The sequence below is a fragment of the Microtus oregoni genome, unplaced genomic scaffold (assembly GCF_018167655.1).
Source record: "Microtus oregoni isolate MIOR12 unplaced genomic scaffold, Mior012 000057F_ref0000458, whole genome shotgun sequence".
In the NCBI taxonomy this organism is placed as follows: domain Eukaryota; kingdom Metazoa; phylum Chordata; class Mammalia; order Rodentia; family Cricetidae; genus Microtus; species Microtus oregoni.
The window spans coordinates 1,892,460-1,908,206 of NW_024543833.1; the positions used below are offsets into that span (position 1 = coordinate 1,892,460).

The 15,747-nt window shown below is 44.0% G+C and overlaps 1 protein-coding gene across 2 annotated transcripts in view; it reads right to left on the minus strand.

The window, feature by feature from the left end:
• Dym (dymeclin) overlaps positions 1–15,747 on the minus strand; it is a 262,580-nt gene that overhangs the window by 173,018 nt on the left and 73,815 nt on the right. For both annotated transcript variants that reach the window (XM_041639282.1, XM_041639281.1), the window contains 2 exons: positions 7,954–8,136; positions 2,655–2,830 (listed from right to left, as the gene is read on the minus strand). In XM_041639282.1, coding sequence (XP_041495216.1) covers positions 2,655–2,830; positions 7,954–8,136 — 359 coding nt within the window. The remainder of the gene's footprint in view (positions 1–2,654; positions 2,831–7,953; positions 8,137–15,747) is intronic.

Here is a 15,747-nt window from a genome sequence, read left to right on the forward strand (position 1 = left end):
GCATTTTCATTTTCTTGGCTGATGGCCCTGCTCACTGGTGTTTTAAAAAAGATGGCTGAGAAAAACCATGGAAAGCAGGCCAGTGAGCAAAACCATTCTCTAGGTTCTTGGCCTGACTTCCTTGGAAAGTATGCTACAAGCTGTAAGATGAAATAAACCTACGCCATACCACACTTTAGTAAAGGACCTGGGGACCCAACGTTTTCTTGTGGCCTTCAAGGGTAACACCACACACACACACACACACACACACACACACACACACACACACGGGGGAGAGGGGAGTGAGGAGGGGTGGATTTTAAAAAAAACTTAAAAGTTAAAAGAGTCGGGTTTGGTGATGCATGCCTTTAATTCCAGCATGTGGGGAAGCAGAGGCAGGAGGATCTCTGAATCTGAGGCCAGCCTCATCCACTAATTGGGTTCCAGGACAGTCAGAGTTGCAGAGAATTTCTGTCTTGCACCACCCCATCCCCACAAGTTAAAAATGACGGGTCCAACAGGACTATGCCAAAGTAACATTAACTCTTCCTCTCAATGTTTTTACTGAGATAGTAAATATACATATTGTATAATCCCTGCATTTAAAGGATACAATTAAATAGTTTATAGATTTACAAATGTGTAACTATCACCAGTTAATTTTAGAATATTTTCATGATTTCAAAGAGAAATCTTGGACTTTTTGGCTATTAGTTCTCCAATCATTCTCTTCCTTTTCCCCTCTTACCCAGTGTGAGCCGCTTTCTAATCGCTGTGGCCAAAATAGAAAATATTCTGAAAGAATCAACTTACTGGACGGAAGGCTTATCTGGCTCATGGTTTCAGGAGCATTTCACTTGCCACAGTAAGGCTGACATGGTGGAGACCATAGCAGCGGGGGCAAAAGGAGAAGACTCCTTACAAGGTACTGAGCAGGAAGGGGAGCTCTCAGACCTCAAGCAGGGGTGGACACAGCCTTCGAGAGAGCCCATGCCTTGAGTCCTACTTCTACCACCCGGGGTCCACCTGTTATAGGAACCTGAAAATACCACCACACACTACCGAGTCTTTTCATCATAATGTGGAGGATGCTTCTTCAGATCCAGGCTGTGCTGGGTAGTTTTAAGTCAACTTGACACAAGCTTAAGAGTCTTCAGAGATGAGAGACTCTCAATTGAGAAAATGCCTCCTCAAGATGCAGCTGTAGGCTAGCCGGTAGGGCATTTTCTTCATTAGTGGTTGATGGGGGAGAGCCTAGTCCACTGTGAGTGGGACCACCCCGGGCTGGTGGTCCTGGGTTCTATAAGAAAGCAGGCTGAGTGTTGTGGGATTTCAATCCATTTTGCCAAAGTCTTTTGGAGCAGTAAGCCCTAGGGTTCAGTCTTGTCTGCCGATGTGACTGCTTAAGAGCTGAGGATGGCGCTCTCTCCCTTTCTCTCCCTCTCCCCCTCCCACCTCTGTCTGTCTGTCTGTCTGTCTCTGTCTATCTCTCTCTTGGGTTGTCAGAGCCAGGAGTAGTTGGTCCCCATCTCTCCTGGGCAGAAAAGTAGGACACAGCAGGCTAATCTGTACTGTATCAATGAGTGTTTACCTCCACCTTATACCTAAGTGAAACACTCCTCCAAGGCCTAGGCAGCAGCTCCTGTCTCCAGTTCCTGCCACGCCCAGGCTTTCTGCTGATTGTCAAAAGTCCCCCAGAATTCCTTGCACACAGCTATCTCGGTGCTCCTCACACCCATGGGGAGCCAGAGTTTTCCTTGTGACTAAAGGACTTTCACACCGTATTGTGCTATTTAAGGCAATGCTATTCACCTTTCTGGAGACTGTTTTTTATACATCACACTTTTTGTTCTTATGCCACTGTGATAAATAATATGCTAAAAATGCTTTTTCAACCTTTACATAGTATTTAGAACCAATAAAAGAAGCTAACAAATGCTCGGTGAAGCTCTGTTCGACCTGTGGAACCTGAGGCTGGGGGACATGGGATAATGAATGCAGTGACAGTTGACGATATTTCAAGCATACCCTGGTACGGTAGCCTACTCTTCCCTTTAGTGAAACTGATGGTAAACATTAGCTTCGATGGAAATCAGTGATTGCCTAAAGGAGCTCCATCTGCCAAGACAAATTGTAGAACTGATTTTATTCACAGAGTGGACCTTAAAGTGGTGTCTGGCCAGGTGCCTGAAAATGACTAACCATCCAGGAGTGGCACTCAGAGGGCACTGGCATCCAGGCTGTGCGGAGGATGGACCTTGGGGGAAACCAAGCTGGAACAATCACCCTGGCTTTCATCGCTGTCAGCAGCAATGTGTGACAACCAAGACCAATTACGCGAACCCAGAGGACAGGCCTCATCAGCTGGAAGGAACAAGAAGATATACAAATGTCCTTGAGGGTTGTACAGGACGCTTCTTAGAGCGCCTGCTGAGATGGGACCTGGGCAACCACAAGGACAGAGGTTGTGTCACACTGACTGAGGCTGCCCACTCACTTGGGCTGTGAGCAGCTCCCCGTAAACTGCCTCCTACAGGGAGGAGGTGCAGACCCTCTGCCTATGTCTGGTGACATCTCCCATCAGACGAGCACTCTTACCCTCTTGGAAAAGAAAATAAGTCACTCTTTATAAAGTCGCAAGACAGGCACGGCATGTTTCTTGTGATACTTACAAGGTTTTCCATATCTGTTCGAGCCAACACGTACGTCCTGACGTTGCTGTTCTGGTGGAGCAGAGTGTACAGGAGGAGTGTGGCTTGATCGGACTGCTGCTCACAGAGGGCTGTGTACAGACTGTTGAAGTTAATCTGGAAGGTGTGTGGGATGGACGACGGGAAAGGACTGCTGTCTAAAACACAGAGAACAAGCATGAAAATTCATGAAAGTGCAGATGAGCATTTCCGAGGAGTTTATTTACACACAATAGCTAAGCTTCTTCAAATAAGTAAACCATGGCTGATGCACCACTAAAATTAATTCATTTTTAAGAAAAATGGGTAAAATAACAATATGCAATTTAGCTAGTATTAAAATAAAATAAAAATAAATATATGAAATACAGCTGGCCTAGGGAACGACCATAAACATCTACAAAAGTTTTATTTAAACAAAACTGAAGGATGAACAGAGAGCTCAGTGTGGCAAACTGCTCTGGCAGAGGACCGCATGGGTGGCCCGCGACCATGTGCGACTCCACCTTCTGGCTTCCAGGAACACCTGATGCACTCAAGCCACTACCCACACAAGGACAAATACATACATACATATTTAAAATAAATAAAACCAATCTTTAAAAACTAAAAATTAACTGACTACAACTGCTGAGAAACTTGCTAAAGTTTCTAAATAAATCATAGCTCGGACATCTTAAGAACCTGACTGAAGATGAATTAATTAATTGATTAATTAGTTTAATTGTGTGTGTGAGAGGGAGAGAGACAGAGGGGCGGATGCATGAGTGTGTACATACATGCGGAGGCCAGAGGAGGACTTCGGGTACCTTCCTCTAGTGCTCTCTACCATATTTTCTGAGCGAGGGTGAAGCCAGTTATTTCAGTGAGGCTAGCTAGTAAGCCCTGGATTTGCCTCTCCACCCTGCAATGCTGGGGCTACAGACACACACCTGTGCCTCCGTTTTGCACAGGTTCTGCTGTGAACTCGGCCTCTCCTGCTTTACATCAATTGCTTGTTAAGCTACCTTAACTCCTGAGTGATGCTGAATTGAAAGATAAAGGATTCAATTGTTTGACAGAGACACTTTCAAGATAAGCATAGCATCCTGGCAGTGGCAAGATTATATAGCTCACTGCTCTCATCCAAGTCCACAGTGAGACAGCAAAAGTGGAGGAGAAAGATAAGGAAAACGTGAAGTTTCAGGAGGGAAGTGTGTAAGTCTGAAGTTTCAGACAAGAAGAGCACAAAGGACAAATCATCTGTCATTACTAGAGATCTTACTGCCTGCTCCAGCCTGGACAGCAGGAAGGCTGTGCTGAGGGCAAGGCCCGCCCACAAAGACTCCTACTTGTGAACATGCAAATTCACTTGAAAGGAGAGAGCTTAAACTAGAACACCACTGAAGCAGTTCTGGGCTAAAACAACCATCGGGGAAGCGTTTCCCTAACATCGGCACAAAAGCCAAGGAAACTGCGGTCCAAATCATCCAGGTTCCATCCTGAGCTGGCAGCAGATCTTAGTCCCACTGTGCTGAGTTTGTAAGCTTGAAAGAAACACTGACAGGATTGTGGTACTTATAACCATATACTCTTGGTTCTAGAGAGGCCAGGCAAAGTATAACAGGGTTGCAGTTCCTGCAAGGAGGCCCTGAGAGGCCACTCCATGAAGTTGCAGTAAGTTCTAAGTCACAATAAGAGACCCCATGTCCTAACTAGCTCTAATTATCAACCTGCCCGGAGTCATCTGAGAGTAAAGTACCCAGAGACCAAGGAAGTACCTAGATCAGACTGGCCTATGGGCGTAACTGTGGGGAACTGTCTTCATTACTAACTTGTGCAGAAGAGCCCATCCCACTGTGGGTAGCACCATACCTAGGCAGGTGGTTCTGGGAAGTATAAGAAAACTAATAAGCTGTGAGTCAGAGTGAGCCAGAGAACAAGCTAGCATGCAGCACTGGCTTCATGGCTCCTGTCTTGAGCTCTGGTCCTGACTTTCCTTGATGAATTGTGACCAGAAAGGGTAGGCCAAATACACCCTTTTCTCTCCAAGTTTGTTTAGGTTAGAGTGTTTTATTACAGCAACAGAACTGAACTAGAATGCCCTAGAATGTTGGCCATATAACTAGACTGTTGCATGTCTAGTAAGGGAAGCTGCAGGAACAGAGTGCGGACGGCCCAAAGGACAGGTCCTGCAGGTGGAAGACCTGGAGAGAGCAGCAGCGCTAACACGGCGACGCGAGGGTTAGTGTCTGTCTGTCTGGGAACGTTCGCTCGTGCCATTCCACATGAGAAGTACGCAGCTTGGACTTGACTTTCTAGGAGCTCATGGTAGGGGTTGTCTTGAGTACCAGGTGAGACTTCAACTTTAGACTTGTATACAGTGCTGGGATTGTGAGAGACTATTGCCGTGAGCCAATGGGGAACAGAGTGGAAGGCTATGGCTTAAAATTTATATGTTTAGGTGCCAAGCTAACAAGGGATGGAGTTGTGATGGTCAAACTTGATAAGACTTAGAATACCCTGAAAATAGATCTGGTCACATCTGTGAAGGGATATCTAGATAAACTGAGGTGAGAAGAGCAACCTTAACCATTGGCAGTGCCTTTCATGGGCCAAGGTCCCGGACTAAACGAAAGCACAATGAACACAAGGGACAGACAACAAGCTAAGACAAGCATTCAACACTCTCTACTACCTGACTGCAGATCCATCTCTCAAGCTGCTGAGGCCAAAACTCCGCATAACAGACTGGACCCTGGGATCACACACGAGTTGGAATAAGCCCCCTGCCTTAGCCTGCTGTTTGTATGTCACAGCAAAAATACAAGTAATACAGTGAACATGCAAATATAAATAATTTTTACAGGACTCAGAATGATAGCAAAGTAGAGTACCCACTTACCTATGCTATATTTGATTCCCCCGACATAAATGTGTTTTCTGTGTGTAGTCACAATATCTACACACGCCAACAGGTGGCGTGAATCAGCCATTATACAATGCGTTTGTCTATTATCCCTTATTTAATCTGTACAACAACTGAGTCATTATTCTGCCCAATTTTAGAAATGATGAAATAGAAGCTTGCAGAGATTAAATAAAAAAATGTCCCAAGTCATGGTGAGTAAACCCAGACTGACCTCTGCATCACACTGCTTTTCTCACAGCAACAGCAGTGATTGGTGAATCTACACTACAGTAAAACCTCCTTTATTTCTTAAAGAACCACCTGGAACAGATTATAGTCTGTCTGACTCTGATGCCAGTCCTCGAAGCTGCCATGCTACTGAGTGGTCTCCAAAAAGAGAATAATCACAGAAGAGGTTCCATTCTAAAGTACCAAGCAGGGTCCAGTTGTAACTGCACATGAACCTTTGGCCTGAGTGGCAAAAGCTAAAACAGCAGAAACCATACGCCGCATCCTTGCTGGGTTCTATACTCTACTCTTGCTTGATATTCATGTAAAGTGCTGGATGGACGGTATATCCATACTGCAGACACCATCACTGAGGACCCTGAGATTATACAAACTGCCCAAGGTCTCACTCCGAAATGACCAGGGTGTGGGATGGACCCAGGTCAGCTCAGCTCCAAAATGAGCTTTCTTGGCTACGAAGTGACACTGTCACCAATGAAAAAGTATAGAAATAAAACAGAAAACATTGAACACACAAGTTTCACTTCCTATCCACTGAACTGATACTGGCTCCCCACTGCACTATAGTTTGAACGCCTGTGTCCTCCCCCAAATGTACACAAAAGCAAGCTGGGCAGTGGTGGTGCAGGCCTTTAATCCCAGCACTCAGGAGGCAGAAGCAGGCGGATCTCTGTGAGTTCGAGGCCAGCCTGGTCTACAAGAGCTAGTTCCAGGACAGGCTCCAAAGCTCCTAAGCTACAAAGATCTTGTCTCAAAAACCACAAAAACCACACACACACACACACAAAGCACACAAAAGCTTAGCTGCCAGTGCAGTGGTGGGGCTTTCAGGAAGGGATTCAGGCATGAGTGCTCCTCCCTTGCGAGTGAGGAGTTAAGGCCTTTATAAAAGAGGCTTCGTTCAGCATCACCATTTAGCCTTCCATCTCTATGTAAGATACAGCATCAAGGCACAACATTACAACTGGAGATGGGTTAGACAACAATGAGGACCCTAAGAGAGACACACATAGATCTAATCTACATGGGAAGTAGAAAAAGACAAGATCTCCTGAGTAAATTGGGAGCCTTGAGGGAGGGTTGAAGGGGAGGGAAAAGGCAGGGAGGGGAGCAGAGAAAAATGTAGAGCTCAATAAAAATCAATTAAGAGCCGGGCGGTGGTGGCGCATGCCTTTAATCCCAGCACTTGGGAGCTTGGGAGGCAGAGGCAGGTGAGACCAGCCTGGTCTACAAGACCAGCTGTGAGTTCGAGACCAGCCTGGTCTACAAGAGCTAGTTTCAGGACAGGTTCCAAAACCACAGAAAAACCCTGTCTCGAAAAACCAAAATAATAACAATAATAATAACAATAATAATAATAATAATAAAAATCAATTTTAAAAAAAAGAACTGGAGAGGGGGCCCTCACAGACACTACACTTGCTGGGTCTTTGATCTTCTACTTCCTGGTCTCTAGCACTATCAGAAATAAACTTCTGCTATTTACCAATTCCCCAGGCTTAAGTACTTTGTTACAGTAGCACAAATGGATGAGGACTCCACATGTGAAATTTTCAACAACGACAAAGGTATAACTCCTTGGCACCCCACTCCTCTGACTATGAGAAATTAGAAAAGGTCAGCAAAGAAACATGGCAAAGACATCCAGATGCCTCTATGAATCTACCCAATAACTGCACTTTTTGCTCATTTTAATATTATATGAGTGTTGGACGTACCCTGACCACCCAAGTATAGGAACCTTCCCTTCCACATACCCAACTACATCAACTTGGACAAAAAAAGTTTGATTTCTGTTACAATATTTAGTCGTATAAAACTTTAATCAAAAGACATATTTAAAACAACCAATCATGTAGGCTTCACATGCTAATTCTTGTGCCTAACATTTAATTAAGTTCCAGCTACTTGAACTTGTCTTGATTGCCAAGTTACTTGTCTCTGCAAAAAATAAATTTAATGGATATTAAAGGAGCACAGAATTATTCTAAGAATTATTTGACCTCCCTGAGGAAAATGGCAGAAAATATACCCCATCTTTTTCTTATTGACGCTCCTCTCAAAAACCAGACAGTGATAAACAAACTGGAGAGGACGAGCTACCGCTTACTAGAAAGAGGTTCAAAAAAAAGCACCACAGACCTTGCGTGTTCTTAAAGGACGTGACGGCTTGTCTGTAAGGGTTTGGTGTGTCTGGAGCATCTGTCAGGTTCACCAGCACCAGCAGAAGAAGGAGACTCTGGTTGGCCAGAGGGGAAGTAAGTTCTGGAGAGGCAGCTGTTTTGCTGCTCGCCCCGCCGAGAGTGAAGACAGTCCAGAGACCAGCTTGCAAAGAAAACACATAGTTAGGACTGCATCACCAATAATGTTGAGTTTTCTATATGTTTATGCCTAAAACTTTGAATATATATTTTTAGCTAGAAACAAAACAAGTTCATTATTTGAAGATTCTATAGACTGTCCACATCCACACCCAAGCCACAAAAGAATATATAATGCCTTACTCGTGTTTCTGTGTTGAAATGAGATATTTTGAATATATGGGTTTAAAATATCATTACAACTACTTTCACCAATTTCTTATATTTAAAACACAACTACTAGACATAGTAAAACCACATGTTAATTACAACCCTGGTGGACAAAGCTGCTGGGGTACTCACTCTTTTACAAGTGTACCACAGTATGGTGTTGGCACAAAAACAGACATATTGACCATTGAATACAGAGATATCAAGCCAGTACCTAACCTTAGAAGCTTCACCTCTACTGACTAGTATTAACGGTGCTGACGGTACTCTGCATGCTACAGGAGAAGAAAGCTAATTATAAATTGCACCCTGCTACAAACCCTGGAACCTACAAACATCAGTGACCTTCCAGAAAGATATACCAGTGAAACAGCTGCACAAACGTACAGAAGTAACCAATCATTTTCTGAATGGCTCTAAGGGCCTCTGCATGACATGAAACCAAAATGGCAAGAACCTGAAACCAGGTAAGTCCTAGGCCTGGGGCTAAACCTAACCCTAGTATTCTGCTAAAGGAACACAACAATAAAAAAACTCCTAAGGACATACTATACGAATAGATCAGTGCCTCATTAAAACCACATCAGAGAAGCTTCTTCTTGCACAGGCTCACAGCAGGACAATGTGCAGAGAGCAACGGACTGTAAACTAAGGATGCTTGCTTGTTTCCCGGCCACCCAGACCCAAATAATCACACAGAAACTATATTAATTACAGCACTGTACAGCTAATGACTCGGGCATATTTCTACCTAGCTCTTACATCTTTTTTTAAATTAATTAATTAATTTATTTATTAAAGATTTCTGTCTCCTCCCCGCCACCGCCTCCCATTTCCCTCCCCCTCCCCCAACCAACTTCCCCTCTCTCATCACCCTGAAGAGCAGTCAGGGTTCCCTGCCCTGTGGGGGGTCCAAGGACCTCCCACCTCCTTCTAGGTCTAGTAAGGTGAACATCCAAACAGCCTAGGCTCCCACAAAGCCAGTACGTACAGTAGGATCAAAACCCAGTGCCATTGTTCTTGACTTCCCTAGCTCTTACATCTTGAAAGAACCCATTTCTATTCATCTCTGTATTGCCACGAGGATGTGGTTTACTGGAAAGGTTCTCAATTCTTTTCCTTTGGCAGCTACATGGTGTCTCTTTTACTCCACCTATTTTCTCTCTATATCTCTGTTTGAATTTCCTTCCTGGCTTCACTCTGCTAAGCCATTGGCCAAAACAGCTTATTAACCAATGGTAGTAAGACACATACAGCATACAGAGGGGAACCCCACATCAACAGACTTTAGAGCATTCAGTGCTAAATGGGATGTTTTCATCAGAGTCCTTCCTCTCAAGGTCCAGGGATCTATGCAGAAGAAAAAGTGGAGAGCTTCTCAGAGCCAGAGGTGATGGGTGAAATAACTCCAAGGAAAGTATCTTCCAGAAACAATAGGACTATTGCACATATGAACTCACAGAGACTGTGGCAGAGCACACAAGACCTGCACAGATTCAAGTCAGACAGGGTCCCAGCACCAAGAGGGAAAGTGAACACTGGGTGCTATCCCTAACCTAGAAGCTTTCTGCAATTGATACCCAGGGGCAAAGGGAAAATCAGCTTTGTCCAGTGGAGTGCCATTGCATGCATCAACCGGACTCCAGGACAGACCCCATGCTCAGGAGCAGCTGTCCAACACAACAGTAACTCAGTGGTTTATTTGAGGACTTTCTGTTTCATTTGGCCATTTTTTTTTCCTTATTGGTCTTTGTTCCTTTGTTTTGAGTTTTATTTCTGTGGGGAGTTTTGGTTTTAAGGATTTTGTTTCTGTGAGGGGATGGAGAACTACTATAAAGATGGGAGGGTACAGAGATGGGAGGATCTGGAAAGACTTGGGGGAAGGAAAAATTATGTTCAGAAATTTTACATTAAAATGTGGAAAATGTGAAAACATCAGAACTTAGACTGTTGGTGTATCATTATGTGGGACATGGAAAACCCTCATTCAAATACCACTGAGTAAAAAAAAGCAAATCACAAAATAACACTTGTATACAATAACAAGTCCCATTTGTTTTCAAACTTTCTAAGTATACATATTTGTGCATGTGAACCCCCCCGGTATGTGTGTGCCAGGATCCATACTGGCCATGCCAGGTCATGGAGAAGAGTACAAATCAAGGAATCTATAATTTAAGCAATTACGAACCAGCTAGGATGGCAGCAAGAGGAAGGAAATTCCTGGTCACCAACTCAGAAAATGTGACGCAATGTATGGTGGAACTGAGGATATAGTCCTACAATTTTTATTTAAACTAACAAGGTTTTAACGGAGGAAAAGAGGCAAAGAAGGGGGAAGGGGAAGACTTGGCAGATGTGGTGGAAAAAGAGGTAGAAGAAAGGAATGGAGTCAGGGAGAGTGTGCTGGCTGGTCTTATGTCAACCTGACATATGAACTAGAGTCATCTGAGAGGAGGGACCCTCAACTGAGAAAATGCCTCCATAAGATCTGGCTGTAGAAAAGCCTGTGGTGGTATTTTCTTTATTAGTTATTGGTGGGGGAGGGCCCAGCCCATTGTGGGTGGTGCCATCTGTGGGCAGGTGGTCCTGGGTTCTATAAGAAAGCAGACTGAGCAAGTCAGATGGACAAGGCAATAAGCAGCACTCCACCATGACCTCTGCATCAGCTCTGTCCCTAGGTTTCTACCCTATTTGAGTTCCTGTCCTGACCTCCTTCAGTGAGCAGTAATAAGGAAGGGTAAGTTAAATAAACTCTTTCCTGCCCAGATTGCTTTTTGGTCTTGATGTTTTACCACAGCAGTGGAAACCTTAGCTAAGACAGAGGGAAAGGCGGAGAGGCTGGATGATGATGTTGGAGGGAAAAGTCACCAACTAGAGAGATGGCTTAGAAGTCAAGACCACTTTCTGCTCTTGCAGAGGCTCTGGGTTCAGTTCATCTTCTATATGCGGACTCACAACTGTCTGTAACTCCAAAGGGTCTAACACCCTCTTCTGGCCTGCATGAACACCAGACATACACATGGTGTGAAAACATACAGCAGGCAAAAACTCAATACACATATTAAATAAAGCGTTAAAAAAAATCACCAGCAAGCTGGGCGGTGATGTGCCTTTTAAACCCAGCACTTGAGAGGCAGGGGCAGGCAGATATCTGAGTTCGAGGCCAACCTGGTCTACAGAACAAGTTCCAGGACAGCCAGGGCTACAAAGAGAAGCCTTGTCTCAAAGAAACAAACAATAAACAACAACAACAACAAAAATCCTCACTAACATGGTATATCATTGATTATATCTATGTGATATAAGTAAGTGATTCTATACTTTTATCTTTGTACATGCCTATGATTGTAGTTACTTATTACAATGGGCAGAAGTTACACTGTTAACAAATCCTCCTATTAAAAAAATGAAAAATATTGTACCATAAAACAAGCAATCTATCAATTTTATTTCTCGGAACTTGCTATGACAAGCAATTTTAATCCTTCTTTTCACTATAAACCATTCATTGTAGCAATCTGCTATTTCCTAAGACGTGACATTTTTAAGGAACATACATATAACTATCTCATATTATGCCTGTGAAGGGCTAGAGAGATGGCTCGGTGGGTAAGAGCACTTGTTCTCTCAGAGGACTAGGGTTTGAGTCCCTGCACCCTTATGGCAGCTCATAACTGTATGTAACTCCATTCCAGGGGATCAGATGCCTGCTTCTGAGATTCCCAGACAGCCAGCACCTATAGGTGCACATACATTAATCTAAAACTTTTATACTGATAAAAATATATATGTCATTTCTTACCAAATTGTGGTTGTACGCATCACAAACTTTTAACTGTTAAAAGTATGTAAATTATGCTCACTTGCGTCATCAGTATCCGTGTGCACATGTTTGCAGGAGCCCTGGAGGCCAGAAAGCATTACAGGTATTGTGAGCCACCTGACACGGGTGCCTGGAACCAAACTGAACTGTTTAGCCAGCTCTCCAGTCCCCTCTAACTTATCCCATAATTCATTTCAGTGGTTTTAACTATTAACTTTTGAAGATTTTTATGAAGGCCGTGCACAAAACCTACCCAAATTTCAGAAGTCTCTGGGAATGTGAAGGGAGCCCCCACTTCCATTCCCAGTAAAGCCTCGGTGTCAGCAGAGAAGGCTGGGGCTCATCTGGCAGCTCCCTCCATTGCTGCAGGGAGCATTTCTGACACACAGACTACTCCTTCATTTTCATTAGGAAATATTGGATAAAATTCATCAGCTAACCAACAGCTATATAGTACAAGTTTAATGTATTCAAAACTTTTCTTTCTGCAATTCATGACACAGTTGAGAAAATCAAAGCAATATAGGAAAGGACAGGGCTGTGAGATGGCTCAGTGAGTTTTTACCAATGCTCACTACCAAGCCTAACAGACCAACAGACATACAGACAGATAAATACATAAGTAGATAGATAGATACGCATATATAAATATGTAGATAGATTGATCAATGTAATTTTTAAAACTTTAATAGTAAAAAATTAAAAATACAGTCTGAAGCAAAAACATTTTTTTTTTCTTTAGAACTAGTTGTGTACCTAAAACATGCTGACAAGTTTAGGTCACTCCCTTCCACCAGAGTTTGTCCCAGGACTGGATGCAGTGTATTCGTCACTGTTTGTACCAGGATTGTAGGCAGAGAAAATGCAATTAGAAAATTCAACCCACAACAAAAATAACCCCAAAAGGCTCTCCAAGATAAGATATAAGTGTCGTTTTCAGATTTCCCTCACAGCTGTTCATCTTCGTTATTAGGAAAAACAGTGAATTTTCCCTGGATGAACTACACAAAGAAAATAAGTATTCTTCTTCAGAATGGCTTAGTCACACCCCTCCCCCCATCTTTCACCCTTTCAGATTGTTCCCAGGAATCTGGGAGCTTTTTATAAAGGAGAAAACACATATATACACAGACACACACACACACACACACACAGAGGAGAGAGAGACTCCTCCTTCCTTTCTGTCCCTAGTAACTCATACTCAAAGTTGCGCGCGCATCTCTCTCTCTCTCTCTCTCTCTCTCTCTCTCTCTCCCTCCCTCCCTCCCTCCCTCCTTCCCTCCCCCCCATCTCTGGTAACTTGCACTCACAGCTGTCTTTCCTCAGAGGGAGGAGGAGGCAGCTTGCCATTGCCTACATTGTCCTTTGAACTGGCCCATAGTATTGGACCACACTTCTTCCAAAAGTTCACTTTTTGTAGATCCAAGCCTCTGATCTATGACCCAAGAACCTTAATGGAATTGCATTTTCCTATTGGCAAAAAGAAAAGAGAAAGTTCTCTTTACCAGAAAAATAAAGGAAAGTTACAGTATATTTCCTTTTGCTCCTGAGGCCAAATTAAGGAAGGCTCCCAGTGTTTTTTAATTATAGTCCTTGGGTCTTCCAAATAAGTTCTGAAAGTAAAATTAATCTAGCAAAACGTAAAAAAGAATTCAAGTTAACTAAAAAAAAAAAATAAATCTGGGGCTGGAGAGATGGCTCAGCAGTTAAGCTCTGATTGCTTTACTAGGAAATCACGGTTCACTTCTGAGCCCCCACACAACTGCCCATAACTCCAGTTCCAGACCTAACACACTCTTCTGGCCTCTGTGGTACCCCACACCCAAGTCACACACACACACACACACACACACACACACAAATGAAAGAAAGAAAGAAAGAAAATAGATCTTTTTTAAAGGAACTTGTTGTTGATACCATTTTTTAATTTTTAGCTCAGATGTATTTATTCTCATGAACATGTGAAGAACACATAAAGTAAGACAAACTGAAGCTTTGGGAATAGAATAGAAAAACCATCAAGGAAAGGGGATCTTTCAGTTAAAACATGTTTAGTTTGGCAGCTTCGGGGGAAGAGCTAGACTGCAGGCTGCTTCTGTGATCAGGGAGGAAGTGTCATCATGAGTGAAAACAGACAGTACCACAGAGAGAAAAGGACACGCTGGAACTTCACAAAAGGGGCGAGAGGGACATATGATGGGCAAATAGCAAAAGGAAGCAAGCCCCACACACTGCAGCTCCAGCTGTGCAGCTCTTCGGTGGGGGTCAAGAAAGCAGACTTTACTCCATGGGCCGGCTGTGAGACCCTGAATCTAGTTGCAACTGTGCCTTCTGGACAGGAGGAGGCATGGGTGAGCAGACAGGAGTTCCCTCATCAGTGAGCTGTAGCTAAGTGCCATCTTGAGAGGAAATCTTTTACTTAACTGAGCTACCCTGGGGCCTGACAATGGAACCACCGTAAATCAGAGTCCTACAGCCTCAGGTGAAGATGAGTCCTGGGACGCAGACAAAGCCTGACAAAGGTGCCTGTGGCAGGAGGGTCACAATGAAGTGTGCAGGGAAGGTGGTCCTGCCCTCAGCCCAGGCAGGTCATTTCCAGGAGGTTGACTGCAGAGTCTGAGAACCTGGAAGCTCCTGGAGACTACAGGACCTCCAGAGCTAATATGCAGAAAGGAAATTAGGGCACACGAAGTTCTGAAAGTGTGAAGAATTACAGAGAGCTGCCTGTACAGACGTCAGTGCTCTGGCTGCTTCCCTCACTTCTAACTCACCTGGAAACATCACCCACAAAGGAATATGTGGTGACTGGAGAGACGGGTCCCTCACAGTTTCGGCATTTGAGTACCTGGGCCCTAGACAGACCCCAGCTAAGACTCCTAGCAATAGGGGATGCACAGCCTGCACTGGCCGTCTCCTGTTACCAGGCAACACTTCCGGTGGAGGGATCAGGACACCAACCCAATCACATAGCCTTTGACCTACAATCTGTCCTGCCTACAAGTTGTGCTGGGATAAAAAGTGGTGCAGAAATTGTGGGAATGGCCCACCAATGAGTGGAGGCCTACATGGGGCTGACCTAGGCCCTTTGCATATATGTTAGAGGATGTGACCAGTTTTCTTGTGGACTCCTAACAGTGAGAGCATGGACTGTCTCGTGACTCTTTTGATGGCTTTTAGGACCCTAGTTCTCAAATTGGGTTGCCTTGTCTAGCTTTAATATAAGGGGGATGCCTAGTTTCACTGCAACTTGATTTGTCATGTCTGACTAATATCCATGGGAGGCCTACCCTTTTCTGAAAGGAAATGGAGGAGGTGGTGGTGGTGGTGGGAAGGGACTGGGAGGAGAGGAAGGAGGGATAATTGTGGCTGGGATATAAATAAAAAATGAAAATAATAAGTCTTTTCTACTAAGGAAAAGAAAAAATACAGTGTGTACTCCTTATTACATGATGATGTTGATGACACGTATGACTATCAACCACTCCCTCCTCCTCCAGCCATGGAAACCCAACAGTGTAAAGTCTCACTCACACATACACACACACACACACTGTGCCTGGCTGTGTCTACTCTCTGTTA